The 24170-nt window shown below is 46.3% G+C and overlaps 7 protein-coding genes and 1 non-coding gene across 16 annotated transcripts; 2 read left to right on the top strand and 6 right to left on the bottom strand.

The window, feature by feature from the left end:
* Positions 1-411: 411 nt before the first annotated feature.
* On the top strand, positions 412-3146 carry Bx42. Of its 2 annotated transcripts, none has more exons than NM_001272441.2 (3): positions 412-791; positions 1059-1619; positions 1685-3146. In NM_001272441.2, exons 1-3 carry the CDS (start codon positions 569-571, stop codon positions 2542-2544), a joined length of 1644 nt encoding a protein of 547 aa, NP_001259370.1. In that variant the 5' UTR covers positions 412-568; the 3' UTR covers positions 2545-3146. The 2 variants fall into 2 exon arrangements, with proteins under 2 accessions (NP_001259370.1, NP_511093.2); NM_078538.4 differs by having other exon boundaries at positions 1685-2698.
* Positions 3147-3276: 130 nt separating this feature from the next.
* On the top strand, positions 3277-13404 carry CG7766 (uncharacterized protein). Of its 7 annotated transcripts, none has more exons than NM_176716.4 (13): positions 3277-3571; positions 3916-4521; positions 4783-5450; positions 5597-5920; positions 7555-7702; positions 8603-8932; positions 9009-9260; positions 9503-9661; positions 10191-10250; positions 11365-11621; positions 11683-11950; positions 12008-12605; positions 12668-13404. In NM_176716.4, exons 2-13 carry the CDS (start codon positions 3945-3947, stop codon positions 12771-12773), a joined length of 3747 nt encoding a protein of 1248 aa, NP_788889.2. In that variant the 5' UTR covers positions 3277-3571; positions 3916-3944; the 3' UTR covers positions 12774-13404. The 7 variants fall into 7 exon arrangements, with proteins under 7 accessions (NP_788889.2, NP_001245588.1, NP_572525.3 ...); NM_001258659.2 differs by having other exon boundaries at positions 9497-9661; positions 11041-11621; NM_132297.6 differs by lacking the exon at positions 7555-7702 and adding an exon at positions 6359-6503.
* A 785-nt stretch (positions 13405-14189) lies between these two features.
* CCT2 (Chaperonin containing TCP1 subunit 2) lies at positions 14190-17503 on the bottom strand. Its single transcript, NM_132296.3, has 4 exons — positions 17418-17503; positions 15839-16528; positions 14979-15606; positions 14190-14906 (listed from the first exon to the last, which is right to left on the bottom strand). The coding sequence occupies exons 1-4, from the start codon at positions 17418-17420 to the stop codon at positions 14620-14622; spliced, it is 1608 nt and encodes a 535-aa protein (NP_572524.1). The 5' UTR covers positions 17421-17503; the 3' UTR covers positions 14190-14619.
* On the bottom strand, positions 15717-15786 carry mir-13b-2 (mir-13b-2 stem loop). The gene has a single exon (NR_047785.1). It is a non-coding gene; the product is annotated as a mir-13b-2 precursor RNA (primary transcript).
* A 198-nt stretch (positions 17504-17701) lies between the features above and the next one.
* CG6999 (uncharacterized protein) lies at positions 17702-18649 on the bottom strand. Its single transcript, NM_132295.2, has 2 exons — positions 18251-18649; positions 17702-18177 (listed from the first exon to the last, which is right to left on the bottom strand). Exons 1-2 carry the CDS (start codon positions 18543-18545, stop codon positions 17771-17773), a joined length of 702 nt encoding a protein of 233 aa, NP_572523.1. The 5' UTR covers positions 18546-18649; the 3' UTR covers positions 17702-17770.
* Positions 18650-18942: 293 nt separating this feature from the next.
* Positions 18943-19887, bottom strand: CG32706 (uncharacterized protein). Its single transcript, NM_167175.3, has 2 exons — positions 19478-19887; positions 18943-19404 (listed from the first exon to the last, which is right to left on the bottom strand). Exons 1-2 carry the CDS (start codon positions 19770-19772, stop codon positions 19007-19009), a joined length of 693 nt encoding a protein of 230 aa, NP_727307.1. The 5' UTR covers positions 19773-19887; the 3' UTR covers positions 18943-19006.
* A 264-nt stretch (positions 19888-20151) lies between these two features.
* On the bottom strand, positions 20152-21084 carry CG32708 (uncharacterized protein). Its single transcript, NM_167174.4, has 2 exons — positions 20698-21084; positions 20152-20619 (listed from the first exon to the last, which is right to left on the bottom strand). The coding sequence occupies exons 1-2, from the start codon at positions 21029-21031 to the stop codon at positions 20234-20236; spliced, it is 720 nt and encodes a 239-aa protein (NP_727306.1). The 5' UTR covers positions 21032-21084; the 3' UTR covers positions 20152-20233.
* A 64-nt stretch (positions 21085-21148) lies between these two features.
* APC4 (Anaphase Promoting Complex subunit 4) lies at positions 21149-24085 on the bottom strand. 2 transcript variants are annotated; one of them, NM_132294.3, is made up of 6 exons: positions 23851-24085; positions 23533-23775; positions 23075-23474; positions 22841-23017; positions 22617-22779; positions 21149-22547 (listed from the first exon to the last, which is right to left on the bottom strand). In NM_132294.3, exons 1-6 carry the CDS (start codon positions 23960-23962, stop codon positions 21315-21317), a joined length of 2328 nt encoding a protein of 775 aa, NP_572522.2. In that variant the 5' UTR covers positions 23963-24085; the 3' UTR covers positions 21149-21314. The 2 variants fall into 2 exon arrangements, with proteins under 2 accessions (NP_572522.2, NP_001162714.2); NM_001169243.3 differs by having other exon boundaries at positions 22847-23017; positions 23851-24079.
* Positions 24086-24170: the final 85 nt, after the last annotated feature.

The raw sequence follows: 24170 nt of genomic DNA, 5'->3' as shown, positions 1-24170 counted from the left end.
ATTAGGGGGATGTCTATAAATTATATTTTTAAGTATTGCACAGTTCTGTTAAGGTAATAAAAATAAATTATTCAAATTTTCTCTGATTGCCCCTGATTTTTATAAACCATATTGTAGTATTTTGATAAGAACATTCGAAATAATGGTCCAAATATGGAATGTCATACCTCGTTAAGCTCGTAATAAAATTTCAAATCAAACTGTGTTCAAAAATGCAAATTCAATTTTTTGACCATTTTTTGCAAATTTTGATGATGTTTGATGACCATTACCAATCCACTACCGATTCGCGTTCAAATTTGGAAAAAGCTATCGCTTTGTTATTTCTACCAATTTGGTTTTCTTACGTCTTAAGAAAAACGCAATATATGCAATCCATCCCTAAAAGGGACCATACTCTATAGCATTTTCTTATTAGCAGTCTGGCAACCCTACACACCCGTACGCTTGTGTGTGTCCGTGTGCGTGCGTGTTTTTTTTTTCGACTTTTCCATTATAGTTTTTGTGGCTTGCATATTGAAAAGTGATTTCACATAAGAATTGATTCGCCACAAATAACAGATAAGCTATGTCGCTATCAAGCCTGCTGCCCACGCCGACGAACGCGATCTGGGATCGGGAGGACGAGCGTCGCCTGGTCGCCCGCGGAGCACCAAAGATCGGAGCCCTGGTCTCCGCCAAAATCGCTGCTCCGCCGTACGGACAGCGTAAGGATTGGGTACCACATACGGATGCGGACTTTGGCGATGGCGGCGCCTTCCCGGAGATCCATGTGGCGCAATATCCACTAGGTGGGTTCCCGTTCGTGCTAATCCCACTTTCTCTGTGCTTGCAAACAATGTTGTCGCGGTTTTTCGTTGGTAATGGTGTCCTCGTAAGGGAAATAACCATTAGCTTCTTATATGTGGGTGATTGTACAGCGAGAAGGCTTCAATTTCCACCACATTAAGTTAAACGTTTGCTGTAGAATGTTGTATTTTTGTATTTTATGATCAGCATTTTGAAGCGTGGCTTATTCAATTGAAACAATTTCTGCGTCTTCTTCATCTTCTCGACAGGTCTGGGAGCACCAGGAAATGTTGGCAAGAAGTCGGATGCTCTGGCCGTTCGCCTGGACGACAAGGGAAAGGTTAAATACGATGCCATAGCACGCCAAGGACATGGCAAGGACAAGATTGTGTACTCGTCCATTTCGCAACTGCTGCCGGCGGAGGTGTTGGCCGAAGATGCGGATGAACTACAGCGCCCGGACGAGGAAACGGTGATGGAGACGACGGAGGAGACGCGCCTGGCGCTGGAGAAGCTGACCAACCAGAAGATCACCTCAGCGCTGCCCGTGCGCCATGCCCAGAAGGCGGGTCCCGCCCAGTACATTCGGTACACGCCCTCGCAGCAGGGCGATACCTTCAATTCGGGCGCCAAGCAGCGTGTCATCCGGATGGTGGAGGCGCAGCTCGATCCGATGGAGCCGCCCAAGTTCCGCATTAACAAAAAGATTCCACGAGGTCCACCATCGCCGCCGGCACCTGTCCTCCACTCACCATCGCGCAAGGTGACGGTCAAGGAGCAAAAGGAGTGGAAGATCCCGCCCTGCATATCGAACTGGAAGAACGCCAAAGGTGCGAGCTAATGTAAAACTAGAATCCTCTTCATTATCCTAATTAAATCTTTGCCTCGATATCAGGTTACACCATTCCACTGGACAAGCGTCTGGCAGCCGATGGACGCGGTCTGCAGCAGGTGCACATCAACGAGAAGTTCGCCAAGATGGCCGAGGCGCTGTACATAGCCGATCGCAAGGCGCGCGAGGCGGTGGAGGCACGCTCCCAGCTGGAAAAGAAGCTGGCCCAAAAGGAGAAGGAGAAGAAGGAGGATATGCTGCGTATGATGGCGCAGCGGGCTCGCGAAGAGCGAGCGGGACTACGCAATCCGGAGGCAGCCGAGCCATCTGGTTCCGGAGCTACAGGATCCGAGGTGCGTGAACGCAACGACTTGCGGGCAGAGCGGCAAAGGGAGCGCCAGCGGGATAGAAACCTGCAGCGGGCGGCTCCCGAAAAGCGATCGAAACTGCAGAAGGAGAGGGAGCGTGACATTTCTGAGCAAATCGCTTTGGGTCTGCCCGCCAAGAGTGCCGGCAACGGTGAAACGCTCTTCGATCAGCGTCTATTCAACACCACCAAGGGCATGGACTCCGGTTACGGTGATGACGAAGCGTACAATGTGTACGACAAGCCGTGGCGCGATTCCAATACACTGGGCGCTCACATCTACCGACCCAGCAAGCAGGCGGATAGCGATAACTACGGCGGTGATCTGGATGCCATTGTAAATACCAAGCGTTTCGTGCCAGACAAGCAGTTCTCCGGTGCCTCCAAGGAGGCGGCCGCTGGCCAGAGGAGTGGACCCGTTGAGTTCGAGAAGGAGGAGGATCCCTTCGGTCTCGATCAGTTCTTGAACATGGCCAAAAAGGCGCCCAAGCGTGCCGAGGAGAAGAACAACGAGCGCAGCAGCCATTCGGATCGCAAGCGCAGCAAGCGCGATTAGACAAAAGCTTTAGCGTGAGGATTACCAATCATCGTTGTATCGTCATCATCATCATTGCAAACACTATTCACCATTCACCAACCAAACAAACGTTTTTTTTAACTACTCCAACAACTTGGCGAGAATTTCAATAATAATCACAGGATCTTGACATAAACATGAATGTGTAATTACGGGTTATTTGGCATAAGTGCGCTTGGAGGAACCTCAATCAGCACACATCCGATCCAGAATCACAGATTGGTCAGTGAAAGATCAGTGGTGTGACCACATACGGCGATGGTTTGATTGCTCTTCACGTGCGCATCCATGCGGGAGAAGGTATAAGCCGAGGGAGCAAGGATACTGGCTTCCGGATCTAGAATATAATACAAAATAAGCAATAGTATGATAGAAACTTTTAAAATATGATGACCATCTTTTTGGCGCCTATAATCAAAGAATAAAGTGACCCTCTTTTGCCAATAAGCTTTCTAGCGGACCTTTTTTGTAGTGTTATACCACTCCGTTGAATTCCGTTAAATTAATAGGAATGCAAATAATGTATTTAAGAAATAACCAATCCTAAGGTACTTGATTAAATGTAACAGTAATTGACTGTCACCCTGCCTACATATATTATTCCAAATTATGTTTTCTTAAACTTGCAAATTTGTTCACTACGCAAAATATAAATGAAAAACAGTATTTCGCCGGTATTTTTAGAGCAGCTTTATCGTCCGCACGCACGCTGGTCACACTGTGTGACATTGAGTTGACTTTAGTTGCATTAGTTTAATTGCAATTTTATTCGATTTATTCGCAAATAAGTGAGCAGCCCAACGTCGAAACTCGAACGGCAACGGTCCACACCGCCATCCGCCGCATCCCGGAGAGAATGCGCTGTCCTCGCGGCGAATTCCACGGATTCAACGGCTTCTAGCGGCCGCGAGGTGTTCCGAGGAGCTCTGGGATTCTAGCACCACCTCCTCCACTCCGCCGAACCACAACAAACGATCCACAGCGATCCCAACCGATCTGATATTATGTAAGTTGAGCGTGCCCGCGTCGTGGATGGTAAACAACAATCATATCATCGAAGGCACCCTATTCCATACGCCCAAGCAGCAGTAATCCCATATTATATAGCCCTCGCAGCTGACCTTTTCTAGAATCAAAATAAACTCTAATAACCAACGTTGTAAACAAATATGTATGTGTATGTATGTCGATAAGCAAGGGAATCAAGATCATATGTATGCTTGTCAGCTAAAGTATTGCTATAGATTCTATAGAAACGTAGGCAATCCAAGATAGTTAATATCTATGTATATAATAGAAACATAAATTTGTATCTGTACCATACTTACAATATATCCCAACCATTTGCAGAACTTACCGGCAAGGTATCCACATCCACGATGCGTTCTCGCAGCAATTCGGGCGTCCGTTTGGACTACTATCAGCGCATTGTGCATCGTCTGATCCTGGCCCACCAGGAACCGGTCACCGGTCTGTTTCCCGCCTCGAATGTGAACTCGCACGCCTGGATCAGGGACAATGTGTACTGCATCTTGGCCGTTTGGGGCTTGTCCATGGCGTACAAGAAGATTGCCGATCAGGACGAGGATCGGGCCAAATGCTATGAGCTGGAGCAGAGCTGTGTAAAGCTAATGCGTGGCCTGCTCATGGCCATGATGAACCAGAAGGACAAGGTAGAGAAGTTCAAGATGACCCAGAGCCCGTACGATTCGCTGCACGCCAAGTATTCCAGCAAGAACGGCTTGCCCGTGGTCGATGACAATGAGTGGGGTCATCTGCAGATCGATGCCGTGTCCCTGTACCTGCTGATCCTGGCCCAGATGACGGCCTCCGGCCTGCAGATCGTCTTCTCCCTGGACGAGGTGTCATTCATCCAGAATCTGGTCTTCTACATCGAGTCAGCGTACTCGATTCCCGACTATGGCATTTGGGAGCGCGGCGATAAAACCAATCATGGTGAGCATATGTTATTTATAAATAAATATTGTATAGTGCGCTAAAGAAATGGGTTGTGACTTAGCAATATTTTTGTATACATTCTTATCTCTCAAATTGTTTATTACCATTTCAATTCAAATTGAAATAAAATAGTAACGCAAAATAAGATTAATAAGCTCATTATCTTATCACTCGCATAAAGTAGTGAAATCAGCATAATCACATTTTGCAATTAAATAAATCTGATTAGATAAAAGTTAATGTATATGCATATTCCAGGTGAACCCGAGCTGAATGCCAGCTCCATTGGCATGGCCAAGGCGGCGCTGGAGGCCATGAACGAGCTGGATCTGTTCGGAGCCCGTGGCGGTCCGGCTAGTGTCATCCATGTGCTGGCCGACGAGGCCCACAAATGCCAGGCGGTGCTGCAGTCGATGCTGCCGCGCGAGTCGAATAGCAAGGAATTGGATTCCGGTCTGCTGTGCGTCATCGGCTTTCCCGCCTTTGCTGTGGACGATGCCCAGCTGATACACAACACCAAGGATGCCATTCTATCCCGTCTGCAGGGCAAGTACGGCTGCAAGAGATTCTTGCGCGATGGCTATCGCACACCGAAGGAGGATCCCTCGAGGCTATACTACGAGCGCTGGGAGCTGCGCATGTTCGAGAACATCGAGTGCGAGTGGCCGCTATTCTACTGCTACCTAATCCTGTTCCACGCCTTCCAGAGCGACAAGCGGGCGGTGGAGGAGTACGCCAGCCGTTTGGAGAAGATCATGGTGCGTTCGGAAGATGGCATTCTACTTGTTCCCGAGAGCTATGCAGTGCCGCAGGATCTGGTGGGCTTCGAGTATCAGAAGCCGGGATCGCAGGTCCGCGAAGTGGTCGGCCGGTGTCCGTTCCTCTGGGGCCAGTCCCTATTCATCCTCGGCAGATTGCTGCAGGAGGTGAGCATTTCTATTGCTGTAGTTCTCAGCTAAAGATAGATGAACGCTTTGGTGTGTTTAGATGCACAGCTGAGGGCATTTGATAGTGCAATTTCTTCCTTATCTTTTTGCATTGATTTTAATTGAACTTTTTATTATATGCTTAGGGTTTCCTGGCTGTGGGCGAATTGGATCCATTGAATCGTCGCCTGGGCGCTCAAAAGAAGCCGGACGTCGTCGTCCAAGTGGTCATCATTGCCGAGGACAACGAAATCCGCGACAAGCTGGCCGAACACGATCTGCACGTGCAGACGATCGCAGAGGTGGCGCCCATTGAGGTGCAGCCCGCCCGAGTTCTGAGTCATCTGTACACCTATTTGGGACGCAATCGGAAATTGGGTTTGAGCGGCAGAAAGTCACGTGATGTGGGCATCCTTAGCACCAGTAAGCTTTACTCGCTTAAGGATCGCATATTTGCCTTCACGCCGCAGGTGAGTGAGAATGGTGTCCAGTTGGCCCCTCTCGGATTATCCAAGCAAACCGGCCAGCCCCCTCCTCTGAATCCCACAGATTTGCCCCATGCTCCCATGTGCTCTATGTTTTTATATATTATCCACTGTATTTTCGGTCAGGGATGCAAACCGCTCTAGACATGGGAATCGTAATGGCTTGGGTTTTAAGGAGTACCTAATAATATCTATTAACAATTGTAGCTTTGAGAAAAGCTTATTAAACAATTAACTATACTCTTTTAGCTTGGAAAATACATAGAATTGCGCTAAGCCTGGATAAATCATATTGAAAAAGTTCGATAAAGAGGGTGTTACTATTCAAGTCATTGTAGAGAAACCCAAGTTTATGTTATAGATCGATTTGCATCCATTGACTGCAAGATTGACTTATGATTTCTATCGTTTATTACGCATCAGTTTGCCGACCTGTCGCGCTTCTATATCGCCTCCGATAACGAACTCATGATCGACATCCTCAAGGGCGAGATAAATTTCCTCAAGTCCGCTTGGGATCTGCTGGGTCGTCCGCTGGTCACCCTGGTGCTGAAGCGCATCCATCTAGGTCGGTCAACGGAGAGAGAGAGCCGTGCATCGTTTATTTCACTCCATGTCTTTATTTTACTATTTGTTTTTTTTTTTTTACTTTTGATTTATTTTATTATGTTTATTGTGCGCGGGTTTTTTTTTTTAATGCTCCACCTCCCCCCTCCACACACGACTGTTGTACTCTTCGCATATCTTTTTTGTGAATTGCTTTGTTGAATTGTTTAATTTGCAAGGGTTTGCTTTTGGTATTGGTATTGTTTATCAATTAATTGACACGCACACTCGAAACACACAAATGCACACACACACACACACACACACACACTCGCGACTCGTTAACTCAATTTGAACCGAATCGGTTGCTCAAGATCTGCAATTTTTTTGGACTCTTCAAATGCTTTGTCTTTCGAAAACGAATTGGAAACCTTCAATTGTTGCTGAACTTAAGTTTATTGCCGGTTTTGGGCAGCTGCTTCTGGAAATTAGTTACTTTACTGTCCGCTTTTTAGTTGTTTATTGCTTTTAGTTAGCTATAGTTTGGTTATGGTAATATTACGCACATATTCGACCATATATGCTATATGCTATATACTATATACTATATGATATATATGCTATATATATGCTATATGATATATATGCTATATACTATATGCTACATACTATCTAAAGTTAATCACACATATTTTACCATAAATATTTTGTACATACAATGGCGGTCTGATTACTAGTACTTTGAACGCCTTTCAAACATTCCAATCGATTGTTGAAACCTCATATATATTATTATTTTTTTTTTTTTGTTAAATGTAGCTTTAGTTTAGCTATTTGATTTATCAACGCTCTGCTCTGGACTTGTATTACCCTATAATTTTCATTCCCATGCCCCCGAAATCTCCGAAAATTGGCCAATGAAATTGTTGAAAGAAAATTGAGAATGAAAATCAAAATCAAAAAACATCCTTTCTTCTCTTTATTTTATCCCAAAATAAATATAATAAATATACACAACAACAACAACTGCAACTGCAACACCAACAACAACAACAACAACCATAAATACACAGCATATCGACTATGAAGAATATTATACAACACGCGATCCCGATTTGCTTGCCAGCAATTTTACCACAAATTTAGCATTCTTGACCAACAATTGGCGTCACATGTTGGGCAGGCCGACAATCACACTAATGGCAACCCACTATATGCTAGGTAACTACCCGAAATAAAAAAAAAAACTACCCGATCCCAAATCGAAATCCGATTCCCACTTTGCACCCAAAAATGGAAAAAAAAAAAAACAAAACAAAAAACACTCGATTCCAAGAAATCCACTGCATTACATATATATACATATATGTACCTTCCTGCACACACACACCAAAAAAAAAGCCAAACAATTGATATTACGATCTGTGATCTTTGATCTGTGACCTGTGACCCCCGCTTGTGTCTGCTTCGTAAAAAATGGCCTGACTGCTTCCGCTCTTTCTGCTCGCTTTTCTCAGTGTAAATACTATGCTTTAAACACCTCTACACTCTATATACACCAATATCTTGTGAAAATCATCTTTAGATCAAAACAAATTATAGAGCTTGCAATCTTCCATTAGTTTTCAATCATTTTCCACAAGATATAGCCATTTTGGCTGCTGTGCTAAAAACGCCTAAGCTATCCTGGGATTTCTGGACTTCTGAGCTATCATCTATACACTATTACGCCACAGACCGAAAACGGACATATTCCAAAAAAAAACAGTGCTACTTTAATGCTAATAACTTTATTTACTACTTTGCGTAAATAACCCCAACCTGTGATTAAAACATTTCCTTAAGTATTTGCACTGCATTTGCCTTGTGCACCTAACTGAAAATGCGAAACGCAGACTAATTGCCAATGGTGGCTGGAATCGTGTGCTTCTATCTATCGGTTACTATGTTGTTTTTTTGTGTGACTAACCCGTAGTATTTAAGCGGCGCTCCTAAACCAATCCACAACCGAGCATCCCAACCAGATCATGAGACCCACATATTCATTGCTATGAACCGAACACAATGTGAAAAACCGAAAAGCTAACACAAATGTATTGGATGCGCTGCGGAATTTCACAGATCAGGACAAGATCCCGCTGGCCATGATCCAGACGATGAGGAAACTCAAATCGGGCTACATCAATGGCACACGCGTAATGCTGGGCAGCCTGAAGGACTTTCTCAACACCTCGGCCATCACGGATCTGAGCTTTTTGGGCAGCACCGAGGATGGCTATCCGGACCGCCTGCATCCGGATGTGCAGACCTATTTGGATGAGCATCTGCTGCGCTCGTTTAGCAATCGCAGCACCATGAATCTGCGCGGCGGACAATTGCGTCCGCGAACATTGAGGCGACGCATGTCCTGCAAGGGAGCCATCAAGAAGACGCGCTCCATCAACGTGGATTGTGAGTGATTGATTGCTTTTGATACCACATCGTAGTACTGAATACTAATGCTGTTTTTTTTTTTTGCGTATTTCAGCTGATAACCTGGGCATGGAGGGACCTTCTCCGCTGACGGAACGTCGCCTGTCCTCGATTGTCCCACCACCATGGCTGCAGGCCAACAAACAGAGCCACGTCAGTGTGTTCGCCACGACGCCGGAGGAGGGACCCACCAGCTCGCCGCTGAGCCTGGGCAACGATCTAATCCGGGAGAATATCTATCCGGTGGATCCGCACCACAGTCGCTCGGCGATCGACAGACGCAGCGAGTTTGTGCGCCAGCAAGAGAGTTAGTCTGCCTTTATAGTTAATCTTAGGTTTTAATGTAAATTATTGTTTCACATTTGCAATGCCAATGATTTGCCATCAATCAATGTATTAGTTTAGTTGAGTTAATATTTTCTCTTGATTTCTATACTTTTGCTAATTTTTCGTTTTGGCTCTTGCCTTCTGTTTTCATTCATTTTTTTTTGTATGTATAATTTCGATTGGCCCCATCATCGTTCCGAATTGCGATTTTGATAGTAACAGTGCCAAAAATTCTAATACAACGCCATCGTGCCGAAACAAATTTCGCGGACACAGAAGTGGAGGAGCTGATTGCGATGCTGCGCGAAACGGAGAATCTCGAGGAGCAGGGCGACATCCTACAGTACCTGGTGGACACACAGGGTCTGGACTTCAATACGGGTAAGCTCTCAAATTTCTAATCAACGCTGCCACATTTCACTTTAAACTAGGTTCTGGGGCAGCTTTGCTTCGCAATTGGATTGTTCGATTCTCAATGGGTTGAGATAGAGAGAGAACACAACCTGTATTTAGTTAACATTTTACACACAACTGCTCAACAATTGCCACAAAAAAAAAAAGAAAAAAGCACTTGCACTTGCCAAAAATACACGCTCTCACCTTTGAACACTCGATTAATTTTAAAAACTTTAAACCCAAAGGTTAAAACTGCAACAGTTAAGAGAATAATATCTATGTATACAAAGCAGGGGTTTTGAAAACTCTTAACTGTTGCAGTAGATCTTAAGATGATAGGTAACTAATCCTGAAATGGAGCTAAAAGTGTGGTCATTGTACCATTTATTTGGCATTTACTGTACTCACGCCGTTGTTTTTAACCCCGTACTCCTGTCGTTTTTGTCTCGTGCCTCCGTTCTCCGTCCTCCGTATCCGTAATCGTACCGTACTCCTGCTGCACGGCGCTTAACAGCCGGCCTGGGATTCAAGAATAAGTCGGAGGAGAATGCCACTCCGAATGCGAATAACGCCGGTAAGTCCGTCGATTCGTCAATTCGTCGTTGTGTTGTATGTTGTTGTTGTGCGGGCTATACATATGTACGTGTATCCATTGAAATCCCTACGGTATCCCATGGTTACCTACCACTTTCCACATCCTATTCCCGACTCCATACACTTGTATACTACACTGATCCCACTGATTGACATTGGTATCGATTTGTGTTCTCTATGTAACTGTTACCCCAACCCATGGTATCCACTCTTTGTTTCTTTTTTTTTTTTTCTTCTATTTTTATGGTGTGATATGTGTACCATTTTTCGCAACTGACATGCCATCTGAATTGCATCATCGCTTTGCTTTGGGTTATTGCTTTTATACTTTATCATTTTCAAACAATAATAGTTTCACTATGGTTTCAGTACAGTCGAACTTCATTTATGATTAAATATCCAATTGCTTTAGTTGTAATTACAAGAAGTTCCACTGTATTTAAACACACAAACCGCTCTGCTTTAAGTTATGTCTTAGCCTAGCATTATTAATCTCACATTTTGGCCATGTTTTTCTAACGTACTTAAATTCTTTAACATTTTTTTTTTTTACTTTCTTCGACCGACCACGCATCTAACGTACCGCACGATCCTCGCGCTCACCACTTACACTAACCCAAAATATAAACAAAAATTCCACATTTTGTACGCCAAACTCAATCAAAACTTAAAACCCCCAATCCGTACACCAATCCTAACCCGACTAACCAACCAATCCATTCAAATCAAAAAACGGAATTGAAACCACCGTAAAAAAAAAAAAACTAAAGAGCTCGAGCAAGCGTTTGTGGATGATGCGGTGCTGGAACTAGCTGATGGTGGTGGTGGCGCAGGTGCAGGTGCAGGTGGAGGTGATGGGGCCAAGAAGAGTCCAACGATTGTCCTGCCCACGGTGATCATCGATGCTGCTACTATTCCAGCCGGCACCGGCACCGATCCGGATAATGCCGCCCATCCGAGTTCCGCCACCGCCAACAGCAATAATAGCCATTGCATCGGCAATACTAGCAACATTAGCAGCAGCAGCAGCAACATCAGCAATCACAACAACATGAGCCCACATGAGAATAACCACGATTCTTCCCAATCCGAAGGCATGCTCGAAGAGGGACGCGTGGTGACCGTGCGGGATCTGTTGAAGGGACTCTACGAGAAGGCATGCCAACAGAAGCTCTGGGGACTCGTCCGTCATACGGCCGGCATGCTGGGCAAACGTGTGGAGGATTTGGCCAAAGCGGTAACAGATCTGCTCGTCCGACAGAAGCAGGTCACCGTGGGAATGCCACCAAATAATGAGCACACCATTACGGCGCCGCTGCCGGAAGTCGAGCTGCGTCAGCTAATCCACGATGTGAGTAATCCAATATGGTATGGAATATATCCACTAACTTGTGTGCTAACTGTTCAATCAGGCCTATGGTGACGATGAGAGTACGGCGATGTTGACGCAGGAGTTGATGGTCTATCTGGCCATGTTCATACGCACCGAGCCGCAGCTGTTCCACGAGATGCTACGCCTGCGCGTCGGCCTGATCATCCAGGTAATGGCCAAGGAGCTGTCCCGCACCCTCAACTGCGACGGCGAGGCGGCGTCGGAGCATTTACTTAACCTCTCGCCCTTCGAGATGAAAAATCTACTGTATCACATACTCAGCGGCAAGGAGTTTGCTGTTAGTAGCGGTGCGTAGCTGGCATAGTTCAAAACAATTCCAAACTTACTATTTATTCCCATTGCAGTCGCCCGTGGCAATCTGTCCATTGTGAGCTGCAAGAGCAGTCGCGTTAGCAAGAAGAGCCAAATCGGCCTGGGTGATCCGGAGGGCGAAGACGCCCTCATAGCCACGATTGACGACCGCCAAGGTCAGTGGCTGCGCCGGCGACGTCTGGACGGCGCCCTCAATCGTGTGCCCCGCGATTTCTATTCGCGCGTGTGGACCGTACTGGAGAAGTGCCAGGGTCTGGCCATCGAGGGACGTGTCCTGCAGCAGAGTCTCACGCAAGAGATGACGCCGGGCGAACTGAAATTTGCGCTGGAGGTGGAGACGGCCCTCAACCAGATACCGCAGCCCGAGTACAGGCAGCTGGTGGTCGAGGCTTTAATGGTGCTCACACTCGTTACCGAGCACAATATGGTGCCGTCGCTGGGTGGCGTCATCTACGTGGAGCATCTGGTGCACAAGGCCAATCAGTTGTTCCTCGAGGATCAGCGCAAGGTGCAGGGCGATGCAACGCTGTGCTGCGCCAAGATTAAGGACGGCAAGGAGCAGCAGCAGGCCGCCTCCGGTATGCTACTCTGCGGCGGTGCCGCCTACATATGCCAGCATCTGTATGACAGGTGAGTCGGGCCTTCTAAACTGATAGTTCATGTACTAATCGTAGTAAACATCTCCATTACAGTGCTCCCAGCGGCAGCTATGGTACCATGACCTATATGTCCCGGGCGGTGGCCCTTGTGCTCGACTGTGTGCCGAAGCACGGCGAGATGGAGTGCGCCATCTCCTAAACCGGTGGCCATTCACCTAATCACTTAATTGTAATGCCAAAATCTCTGCAACACTGGATACGTCCGTTCTCGTTCTCGTTCCCGCTCGCTCGCACACAGCTTAGCGCCCTCGCTCCGTCTCTCTCTACATCGATCGATCCTGCCTCTTTCTGATGTCTCTTTCTTTGTGACCTCTGACCCCCAAGCCCAACGATAATTTTAGTCAGCAGACGCATGTATATATTTTTTTTGACCACCCAAAAAAAAAAAAAGCTTTGTTAACGTATTCGTTTTGTTTCGATTGAAAATGAAATGCAAGCCAATTTAAAATGGTATTAGCCCACATATGTACATTATGTATGTATGGATGTACGTATGTGTTGAGACCTTGGAAAGATACTCCAAAACTGCACCCAAAAAACCGATCCTAACCCCGCCACACCACCCAGCCAATCCATTTAGTAAGCCAACCCATGCTGCTCGGATACAGATTTGTTTTTTGTACTGGCAGCTATTTTACAGCGACAACACTTTCGATTGTTTTAACTTTTGTATATTTAAAATGACCCTATTTTATATATTACTATTATACGTTTGAATTGTAAAGTTGAACGCGCAGCAAGTTTTACAATAAAAATGTGTTTGCAATGTTTGACAAGTCTATCAATCTGCCATTATTTGCAGCAAACTGCGTGGTTTTTCAATTTCATGAAAAATTCCAGCATGTTATTTGGGTATTTTGGCCATAACATTCGAAATAATGGTCCAAATGTGGAATGTTATGCCTCGTTGAGCTCGTAATTAAATTTCCAATCAAACTGTGTTCAAAAATGGAAATTCTATTTTTTGGCCATTTTTTGCAAATTTTGATGCGAATTTACAAAAGATGCGAAAATTTGGACAAAAATTAATTTTCCTAAATCCTTCAAAATGTGACATTGGTCGTTAGCATTGGTAACTAGCTGCTCAAAACAGTTATTCTTTCATTTTTACGATCATTTTTAGCCAAGTTATGAGGAAAATTCCGTTTGAAAATATCAACATTTTGGCAAAATCCGTTTTTCCGAATTTCGGCCATCAAATAATCAGTTTTTTTGCCACAAAATTAAAAATAATTGTCTGAATATGGAATGTCATACTTCGTTGAGCTCGTAATTAAATTTCCAAACGAACTGAGCTAAAAAATGGCAATTATATTTTTTGGCCATTTTTTGTAAATTTTGATGATGTTACCCCTTACAAAAAATGAGAAATTTGACCAAAAAATTAATTTTCCCAAATCGGCTGAAAAGTGGCGTGGGTCGAAAACATTGGTTCTCCAGTGCTCAGAAATGTTACTCTTTTCGCTTTATGATCATTTTAAGCCAAGTTATGTTTAAAAAAAGCTCATAAAAATTCGGGAAATAATTGTGGTCCAAATAAGAAGGCAGTTTGTTTAGTTTTGTTAAGCATAAATATATGATTTATCATTTATTCCTTTTTTTTTTCTGTTTAATGGTCTTCAATTTGCGCACATCAAATGTTTACAACAATTGTATTCATTTACAAGTTCGTTTAGTTGTCGGTTTGATGGAGTTTTAGACATTTTTGAAATGTTTTGGTTTGATCGCAGCACTCATCCTCGAATCAAAAGCTCAGCTTGCAACATCATATCAATTTGTTTCACAATTAAGTAGAAGGATTACACGACAGGGACAAATTTAGCGAGAAATTGTGCGACTTTGAGAGTGGGACGTGTGATATAATTGCTAATGTGTTGTGTGTGGATTATTAGTGTAGTAAACAGAACGTGTAAGGTTAGCGATGATGTTAAACGAGAGTTCATAATTAAAAAAAATATGATCCTAGAACAAGAATACTTAAGCGCCTAGCAGTAGCCCCTGTCGGGAACGCGTCGGCGTGGAGCGCAACGGATGATGTTGTCCACGCGCAAGATCATCTCGGCAGCCTCCGAGGCGGACATCAGAACTTGGCGCTTAACGGCGAACGACTCGGTGATGCCCAGTTCACGGACATCGGCCACCTTGCCCAGCTCCATGTCCAGACCCAGAGTCTGTTTGCCCTGGGCGTGGCCGGCACGCAGCTCCGAAACCAGTTGGGCTGAATCGTAGCCAGCATTGTCGGCAATGGCCGTGGGCAGGGACAGCAGAGCGCCTGTAATACGAATAATAAAAGCATTTCATTAGGAGCCATCTCCAGCATATGATGTGGATTTCAGCGACTTACGGGCAAAGGCCTCGATAGCGATGGCCTCCTTGCCGGGTGTCTCGGCTGCCTTCTTCAGCACGGCGGTGGCCATTAGAGCCTCGGAGCAGCCGCCACCGAAAATGATGCGCGACTCCTTGACGGTGGCCGCCAGCACGCAGAGGGCGTCGTGCAGGGAACGATCAGCCTCGTCCAGAATCTGTTGGGTAGCACCGCGGATCACGATGGTGCAGGCCTCGCCCAGCTTAACGCCGCTAAAACGCAACAGCGTATCCTCGCCGATCATCACCTGTTCGATGACATCGCATTCGCCAAGCTTCACCAGCGAGGGATTCTCAAAGGTGGAGACAATCTCGCCGCCGGTGCAATACGCCAGACGCTCGATGCCATCGAAATCGGCATGCTCGATGGACATTACACGGGCATCGGCAAACAGCTGCTCCGGATAGTTGTAGATCAATTGCCGGTTGATGAACACGTTGCACTTGTGCTTCAGGATCTTGTCCACCTTTTCCTTCATCTTCTCCTTCTCGGCCATCTCCAGGTCGGCGATCTTGGCCAGCGAATCGACCTTGATGCTGCTGCCGAACACCTTAATCTTATCGGTGTCCATGGGCGTGTTGGCAATCAGGATTCTGGCATTCTCAATCTGCGATGGAGAAGAGCACCCATGTATGAGATCATGAGATTCTTTTACTTGGTCTTGAAAGACTCACTTGCACGCGCAACATTTCCACGTTGATGAGGCTGGCTGTCCAACAAACTCGTCAAAATGGCTGTGATATGAAGTCAAATCCACATAGCTCACAGTCATTTTGACGCGTTAATAGACAGCAGAGGTAGACGATGTTTAGCACGATGGAACTGGAAACATTACTTACACGCTGTGGCTGGTGCACGCCGGGCTTCTTGTCCAGCAGGAAGCCCTCGTCCAGGAACGAGTCTCCCAGTGTGCCGCCCGATTTCTTGATGATCTGTATGGACTTGAGCTCGCCGGAGCCCTTCAGACGCATCACAGCATCCACCGCCAGATTGGCGAAGAAGTCTTTGTGCTGGTGCAGGATCTTCGAGGAGAGCGTGGTGCGGGCAATGTTCAGCAGGTCGTTGCGGAACTTCTCGTCACTGGACGAGTTGTCCTGAGCGGCGGCGGTGAGCGCCTCCAGTGCCACCTGGGTGGCCTGACGCCAGCCAGAGACGATGATCTGTGGGTGCAGCTTCTGTTCGACTAGTTTCTCCGCCTCGCGCAGCAGTTCCGATGCCAGAACGGTGACCGAGGTGGTGCCATCGCCCACTTCCTCGTCCTGCACACGCGACATATCGACCAGAATCTTGGCGGCCGGATTGTCTACACCGACGGCACGCAGAATGGTGGCACCATCGTTGGTCACCTCAACATGACCGGCGTTGCGTCCGGTGGCCACCAGGATCTTGTCCATACCCTTCGGACCCAGCGTGCTCTTTACCAGATCACCAATGGCGATGGCACCAATGAACGAGGACAGACGGGCCATCTCGGCCTTCTCCTCCTGCGCCTCATTCTTGAGCACGCGCACGGGATTCAAGGACATCTCCTGCAAGACAAAACGCGATCAATTGGTGTGAATCATTTCGATTGATTGTATAAATTTTCTAAGAAGGGCACATTTCTTGAGACTTAATTTAATTACAAAAATGGCATGACTTTTTTTTAGCGTAGATCTTATGGAGGATTAATCATCAGAAGCAAGTAAAGCTAATTCATAATTACTATTCATGCAGGAAATTATATTATAGCTTTTTTTGCGAAATAAAATTTTTTTTTTAACATTTAATAATTTAGCATAATGAAAAAGTGATATGATGCCAAGATGACATTGCAAAACACCATTATGATATTCTCATCGACAGATCAAGAATGCTATCTTGACAATGGCAGGCGGCTGCCCAATATGTTGCAATTTCTGGCGAGGATTGTCTGTTGGCATGGCCAAATCCGCAGTCACTGCAAACCAGATGCGTTTGTGATGCGAAAATATTCAAAATGTATATGTATTCTATGTCAGATTGTTATGGTTTTTCGCTCTGTGCAGCCATATCGCCTCGACCTAACCCCAAAAAGTGGCGGACGAGGGAGAGCGGCGCCGAGTGATTCATCGGCAGCAAAAACGGCGTGGAATGCATCTCGAAGGTTCTCAGCCAGCTGCCCGAGCCGATCCCGGCCAGCAATCTAGTGATAGCTCCAATTCACCCAGATCCCGTGGACAGCAGGAGAAGGTTCTGGAAGTGGCAGGCGAAATCGGAGTCCATGGCTCACGTGCAAGCCGCCTGTCAAAATGGCTTGCGCTTCGTTCACACACACACCCGGCAAATGAAAACGCCGAATTGGCCACAATTATCAATGAAAAGTGGGCGAATTCACGCAACGCCAATAGCCCGCACCGTAAACTACTCGAATAATATAGTTGTTACTTTTAAATTTACCATTTTCTCTGCGTAATTAGTCGATTTGTGATCACAGAATTTTCAAATACCACACGGGCGCAACAAAGCGACAAAGAAAATGGAGACAGTCGATGGCTGTTATCGATAACGCGCGGCTATCGGGTAGAAATACCGACAACGGAAAGGTGCTAACGCCTGCATGAACTTAAATACCAAAAATAGTGTTGACACAAACCAGCACTCGAAAGTTTTGCAGTTATCGATATGCAATGCAGGGGCGCTTATTTCAAATAATTTTGCGCGCCTAAATATTAAAAGATTTTGATTTGATTTACTTTATTGAAGTATATTTGCAGTCAGGTAGACATTGGAAGCAAAGGTCTAGCGTGAACTCAGGCAGACTTCTTCAATTTCTTGGCAGCCATCTCCGCTTTCTTGGCAGCCATCTCCGCATTCCTGGTAGCCATCTCCGCTTCCTTGACCTTCTTCATCTTCTTCATCTTCTTCACTTGCTTCTTGAAATACTCCATCTGGTCGGGATCGTACCAGAAGGTGGCCCGCTTGCGGGCCTGCGACCATACGCGAACTTTGCAAACCGCCAGCTCGTAGTCCATGCGATCGGTTAGATAGTACCACTTGAAGCGTGGCAGGAACTTCATTTTCCACAGCAAGCCACGGAATCGGGACGACTTGCCATCGGTTATAGGCTTATTGTTCAGCTCTAGAGCGATTTTTTTGGCCCCACTTTTCGAAATGAACTCCACCCAGCCCTTACGCATGTTCTTCTTTGTCTTGAAACCTAAAGTAATTGAGATAAAAGTTTATACTGGGTAATCAGTGGGTCATTTGTGCATGCCACTTGGTCCACTCACTTGACAGCGTTTCCGGCTGCACGTAAACTCTGCCGACGACGCTGTGCAAGTTCATGATTTCCTTCAGGCAGTCCCCGTCCATGTCCTTGGGTATGTTGGATATTAAGATGACGCCTACCTTGTGCATCTTCTCGCGTTTCTTCTCGGGGGCCCAGGAATTGAAGGTGGCTTTGAAATTGGCCAGCTCCTTTTTATCGTCATTTGAGGGATTTGCTATCCCATTTGCAGACTCACCTTCCTTTGTCTGCGGCTTACCCCAGCGCGCCTCGTCTAGCTTAGTCTCCTCCACTTTCATGGAAGTGGACTTGCGCTTTGGCTTTGATGTATTAATTATTTTTTTCATTGTAGCTTTCGTTTTAGCTGGATCGAATATATTTTGTAATGTACGCAATCAGGTATGACAGTTGACAGGCGATGTCAGTTGACGTTTTTATCGAAGAGCTATCGATGTGTTGGTACCCTTTCATTAGAAAAGCATATCGCTTTAAAAACACTTTGTAACAGAACATTTGATTTACTCAGCCCTATTTTAATCGAGAAATCTTAACCATCCCTGTGCGTTACAGTGGCCTCCTTCAGCTTGAGTAGCTGAAGTAGCATTAACACGCACACACAATCGGCGAAATTATCGATATGCAGGGGCCCTAATTTCAAATAATTTTGCGCGCCTAATTATTTAAAGATTTTGATTTGATTTACTTAATTGAAGTATATTTGCAGTCAGGTAGACATTGGAAGCAAAGGTCTAGCGTGAACTCAGGCAGACTTCTTCAATTTCTTGGCAGCCATCTCCGCTTTCTTGGCAGCCATCTCCGCATTCCTGGTAGCCATCTCCGCTTTCTTGACCTTCTTCATCTTCTTCACTTGCTTCTTGAAATACTCCATCTGGTCGGGATCGTACAAGAAGGTGGCCCGCTTGCGGGCCTGCGACCATACGCGAACTTTGCAAACCGCCAGCTCGTAGTCCATGCGATCGGTTAGATAGTACCACTTGAAGCGTGGCAGGAACTTCATTTTCCACAGCAAGCCACGGAATCGGGACGACTTGCCATCGGTTATAGGCTTATTGTTCAGCTCTAGAGCGATTTTTTTGGCCCCACTTTTCGAAATGAACTCCACCCAGCCCTTACGCATGTTCTTCTTTGTCTTGAAACCTAAAGTAATTGAGATAAAAGTTTATACTGGGTAATCAGTGGGTCATTTGTGCATGCCACTTGGTCCACTCACTTGACAGCGTTTCCGGCTGCACGTAAACTCTGCCGACGACGCTGTGCAAGTTCATGATTTCCTTCAGGCAGTCCCCGTCCATGTCCTTGGGTATGTTGGATATTAAGATGACGCCTACCTTGTGCATCTTCTCGCGTTTCTTCTCGGGGGCCCAGGAATTGAAGGTGGCTTTGAAATTGGCCAGCTCCTTTTTATCGTCATTTGAGGGATTTGCTACCCCATTTGCAGACTCACCTTCCTTTGTCTGCGGCTTACCCGAGCGCACTTCGCCTAGCTTAGTCTCCTCCACTTTCATGGAAGTGGACTTGCGCTTTGGCTTTGATGTATTAATTATTTTTTTCATTGTAGCTTTCGTTTTAGCTGGATCGAATATATTTTGTAATGTACGCAATCAGGTATGACAGTTGACAGGCGATGTCAGTTGACGTTTTTATCGAAGAGCTATCGATGTGTTGGTACCCTTTCATTAGAAAAGCATATCGCTTTAAAAACACTTTGTAACAGAACATTTGATTTACTCAGCCCTATTTTAATCGAGAAATCTTAACCATCCCTGTGCGTTACAGTGGCCTCCTTCAGCTTGAGTAGCTGAAGTAGCATTAACACGCACACACAATCGACGAAATTATCGATATGCAGGGGCCCTAATTTCAAATAATTTTGCGCGCCTAATTATTTAAAGATTTTTATTTGATCTACTTAATATAAGTATATTTGCAGTCAGGTAAACATTGAATGCAACAGTCTAGCGCGAACTCAGGCATCGCTGTCGCTCTTGGCAGCCAGAGCCTTTTCCGCATTCTTGGCCTTCTTCGCCTGCTTCCTGATGAACTCGCTCTTGTCGAGATTGTTCTGGAAGAAGGTGGTCTCCTTGCGGGCCTGCGAGACCTCAGTGTGTAGGCGTTGCTTGTGAACCGCCTGCTCGTAGTTCATGCGCTCGGTTAGATGGACCCACTTAAAGCGCGGCAGGTACTTCATGCTCCATAGCGAGTCATAGAATTGGGACGTCTTGCGACCGGATATCTGCTTGTTGTTCAGCAGTGGAACGATCTGTTTGGCCACACGTTTCGACTTAAATTCCACCCAGCCCTCGGTGAAGTGGATATTATAACGCTTACGCTTGTTCTTCTTCGCTTTGGCACCTAAAGTAATTGAGATTAAAGTATATACACTAGTGGGTAATCAGTGGGTCTTATATGTATGCCACTTGGTCCACTCACTTGACAGCTTCTCTGGCTGTAGGTAAACTCTGCCGATGGCGCCGTACTCGCCCAAGATTTCCCGCAGGCGGGTCACGTTCATATGCTTGGGTATGTTGGATATGTAGATGATCCCCATCTTGCGTTTCTTCGCGGGGGCCGAGGAACTGGAGGTGGCTTTAAAGTTGGCCAGATCCATATCATCGTCGTCATCCGAGGGATTTGCCTCCCCATTCGCAGTTTCACCTTCCCCTGGCTGCGGCTCATCCGAGCGCACCTCGTCTAGCTCAGCCTCCTCTACTTCCATGGGAGTGGGCTTGCGCTTTGGCTTTGATTTATTTTTTATATTCTTCATTGTTGATTTCGTTCTCTGTGTAGTGCACGCTATTAGGGATGACAGTTGTCAGGCGATGTCAGTGTACGTTTTTATCGAAGAGCTATCGATGAGTTGGTTGGTTCAAAAGCACTTTGTAACAGATTATTTATTCAGCCCTATTTTAACGGACAAATCGTAACAAGAATTTTAACCATTCTTTTCTACCACCAATGCCTTTACGAATTGTAAAATATAAAATTATTGGAAACATTTTAAGTTATCACACAACAATCAATATAATTTAAATTCAATAGATTCAAGACTACGCCTCCTGTTTCTCCGCATCGGGAACGCCAGCCAGCACAGACTCTTTGCTGATGTCCAGAAACGAGGCCTGGGACATTTCCGTGTCATCCTCCTCCTCCTCGATTTCCATCTCAAAAATGGTCATCTTGCGCTTGCGATCGGAGAGAACGGTGGCCACCTTCCTGCTGCCCGAGACGGCCAACATGTCGCTAAATCCGTCCAGTCCCTTGAAGGCGGCACCATCGGCAATGTCATGGATGCTTTGCGACACGGTGGCTTCGCTCAGCTTGACCAACGGTCCCATTCGGTGCTGTGTGCTGTAATTCAGCGCCGCGGTCAGTGAGAATTGTATAAAGAAGCTATGCGGTCGCATGCCAGGTCCCGCATTTATGGACTGGGCCAGTATCGATAGCGAAGATTCATTGTAGAACTGCAGGTCGACGAAGCGTAGGTAACAGAAATCTTCGGACACGGATGTTGTAAATAATCCTGGCTCCAGTGTAATTCTAGTGCAGCGCACGCATTCATCGCCCGCTCGACTAAACTCGAGTATCATGGCCTCCTGCCCGCTGATGGTGCAGGCCAACATGTCGGTCCTGGACGCTTCGTTAACGTAATAGGTGCAGGTGACGAGATCCCTGTCCCTATGATCCTCGCCGGGCTCCATGGGCGGCAGGTCGTTGCATATCACCGTCGAGGAGACCTTGAAACTTCCGCTTATGCTCTCCGTTGGCTTATGGAACACGGCATCGATGGCATTGAACATCTTGTCGCGCTGCTGCACAAGCGACAGGTTCACGTCGTGGGGCACAAAAAGTTTGCAGTTGCTTAGGCATTCGTTGTCGGTTACCATCTCCTCCCACAGCTGGACTGGATCCCTGGGATAGAGCTGTGTGAGGTAGGCATTGTCCAGATACTGGCCCACTCGTTCCAAATTGAATTTGCTGCGCGCAGGCGGTGGCGTTTGGGATTGCGAATCCAGTTCATCCTCATCATCGCTGCGATCGTCCAATTCCGGTTCCATGGCGCAGATGAAGTCGGCCATGGCAATGTTCTCCTCCTCGGTGAGCACCAGGTCATCGGGAATCTCCTGATGCGACAGCCGTAGTATTGTGAATATCATCCAGGCGTGAAAGAGCTTCATGTCGTACGCCAACGTGTCGATTGTTCGCTGCAGCTCGTGTACTTTGAGCACAAATCCTCCACAGGCTCGCATCGCTTCGTTGGCCACATCCGGAGAGATTAGGGACTAATGATGACATTAGGATGCCTAATGATTAGTTATAATTAATGGAAAACCAGCAAAGCCTCAACTAACCTCAAAAAAGTGCGACATGCGACCGAAACCCGCGATTGTGTTGAGGAAATAGAACATGTTGATGGCTGCTCCATTCAGTTGCTTGAAAACTAAGCTCTGCAGATTGCTTAAACTAAGGTCCACCGAGTTGGCAATCTTCTTGAAACCCTTCTCGGAAAGAGTCCTGCGAAATGAACATGTCGATATGATGAGCATGAGGATCGACCAATACATTAGCCACTCACTCGAACAAAAACTCCTCTACCTCGAAGGTAGCGAATCCAAAGACGTGCAGCTCCAGAAAATGGGCAGATATCACTCCGTACGGCTGGGAATTGGCGTACCTGGTTAGCTTATTGTCCATTTCCAACTGCACGGTCTCCCAGGCCTCCGTCAAACATTGTTGCGTGTCATTAATATAGCTAAATAGCGCCAAACGATGGTTAGTAACATAACTTATTGGCAAATAAATGTATTACTTTTTGGTTTCTAGGATGTGGGCACAATGCGTTGCCAGCTCCAGCATGGGTGCCATGCAATCCTGCAGCACCTGGTTTTGAAAGTGCAGCAATATCAGCTCCTGACCGTCCCGCAAAAGAGCATAAATGGCATTACAGTCTCCGTTCATCCTCACATCGTACACATCGAACTCGTGCGGATGCAGAATGTGCTGTGTGAGATCGATGCTGCCCGCCTGCAGGGCTCCTAGGAGCAGTAGGTGCACTTTGCCGCTGCGCATTATCACCACCAGAAAGCAAGGTGATCCCTTTGGAAAGGACTTTTGGTCCAGGGTTTTCAGGCACGGATCAATATTGGTCATTGGCTGCAGTTTGGGCAGGAACCTTCGGTGTTTATCCTTGACATTACATGTGTAAGTTCCTAGAATCGTTTATAACACAATCAAATCCCTGTAGCTTATTTCGTATCGCTGGTTTACCTAGGTTCTCCTGCGAGTTGATGGCCTTGCTGAAGTAGACCTTCTTGATGTCGTCCTCGTAAATGAGGCCTGATATTATCGTTCCGCTCTCGGCGTCCAGGAGCGCCACCTTGCCGTTGCTGTAGCCAACCGCCAGGAGTGTCTCGTCCATTTGCCAGCTGAGCGAACGCACCCGCACATCCTCGCCGGGCGTGGGAAAGGTGACAATCTTTTGCCAGTTCAGACGCTGGATGACCACCTCACCTATCCACATGATTGGGATAAGCCCACTGGCAGTTTATTTGGTGATTCTTGGCAATTTCGGAGGCAGACGCTCACCCTTTTCCGTTCCGTAGGCAATTAGATCCATCTTGTTGTTCCACTCCATACGCTCCACAATGCAGGACATGTTGCGGGCGCCCAGCAACTTCATGGAGCTCGTTTGTGCCATCTTTCCACGCTAGAATTGGCTCGCGGCGTCTCTACTGTGCATCAAATATTTCAATATAATAATTTTAGTTTACACTTTGCCGGCTCCTGTTGCAGTCTATCGAATAATATTCCTGCTATCGATCAGAGATGAGCGGAAATAGTAGCTATTACAAATTGGTTTCTCCAATTCTTCAGTCATTTTTGACATTTTATTTGATTTTTGTCAA

Source organism: Drosophila melanogaster, chromosome X (genome assembly GCF_000001215.4).
Source record: "Drosophila melanogaster chromosome X".
NCBI classification, from domain to species: domain Eukaryota; kingdom Metazoa; phylum Arthropoda; class Insecta; order Diptera; family Drosophilidae; genus Drosophila; species Drosophila melanogaster.
The sequence above is the reverse complement of the archived record's forward strand: the minus strand, read 5'-3'. Positions and strand labels throughout refer to the sequence as shown.

Coding starts and splice junctions, on each gene's coding strand:
- Bx42 (NM_001272441.2), top strand. CDS start 569: ATGTCGCTATCAAGCCTGCTGCCCACGCCGACGAACGCGATCTGGGAT. Junction 792..1,058: donor TGTGGCGCAATATCCACTAG/GTGGGTTCCCGT, acceptor TCTTCTCGACAG/GTCTGGGAGCACCAGGAAAT. Junction 1,620..1,684: donor GAACTGGAAGAACGCCAAAG/GTGCGAGCTAAT, acceptor CCTCGATATCAG/GTTACACCATTCCACTGGAC.
- CG7766 (NM_001258659.2), top strand. CDS start 3,945: ATGCGTTCTCGCAGCAATTCGGGCGTCCGTTTGGACTACTATCAGCGC. Junction 5,921..7,554: donor TATTTGCCTTCACGCCGCAG/GTGAGTGAGAAT, acceptor ATAAATACACAG/CATATCGACTATGAAGAATA. Junction 12,606..12,667: donor TGCCAGCATCTGTATGACAG/GTGAGTCGGGCC, acceptor TCTCCATTACAG/TGCTCCCAGCGGCAGCTATG.
- CCT2 (NM_132296.3), bottom strand. Junction 15,607..15,838: donor GCGTGCACCAGCCACAGCGT/GTAAGTAATGTT, acceptor TCTCCATCGCAG/ATTGAGAATGCCAGAATCCT. Junction 14,907..14,978: donor CGCTATCGAGGCCTTTGCCC/GTAAGTCGCTGA, acceptor TTCGTATTACAG/GCGCTCTGCTGTCCCTGCCC.
- CG6999 (NM_132295.2), bottom strand. CDS start 18,545: ATGAAAGTGGAGGAGACTAAGCTAGACGAGGCGCGCTGGGGTAAGCCG. Junction 18,178..18,250: donor GCAGCCGGAAACGCTGTCAA/GTGAGTGGACCA, acceptor CAATTACTTTAG/GTTTCAAGACAAAGAAGAAC.
- CG32706 (NM_167175.3), bottom strand. CDS start 19,772: ATGAAAGTGGAGGAGACTAAGCTAGGCGAAGTGCGCTCGGGTAAGCCG. Junction 19,405..19,477: donor GCAGCCGGAAACGCTGTCAA/GTGAGTGGACCA, acceptor CAATTACTTTAG/GTTTCAAGACAAAGAAGAAC.
- CG32708 (NM_167174.4), bottom strand. CDS start 21,031: ATGAAGAATATAAAAAATAAATCAAAGCCAAAGCGCAAGCCCACTCCC. Junction 20,620..20,697: donor ACAGCCAGAGAAGCTGTCAA/GTGAGTGGACCA, acceptor CAATTACTTTAG/GTGCCAAAGCGAAGAAGAAC.
- APC4 (NM_132294.3), bottom strand. CDS start 23,962: ATGGCACAAACGAGCTCCATGAAGTTGCTGGGCGCCCGCAACATGTCC. Junction 23,776..23,850: donor TGCCTACGGAACGGAAAAGG/GTGAGCGTCTGC, acceptor TCATGTGGATAG/GTGAGGTGGTCATCCAGCGT. Junction 23,018..23,074: donor CACATCCTAGAAACCAAAAA/GTAATACATTTA, acceptor GGCGCTATTTAG/CTATATTAATGACACGCAAC.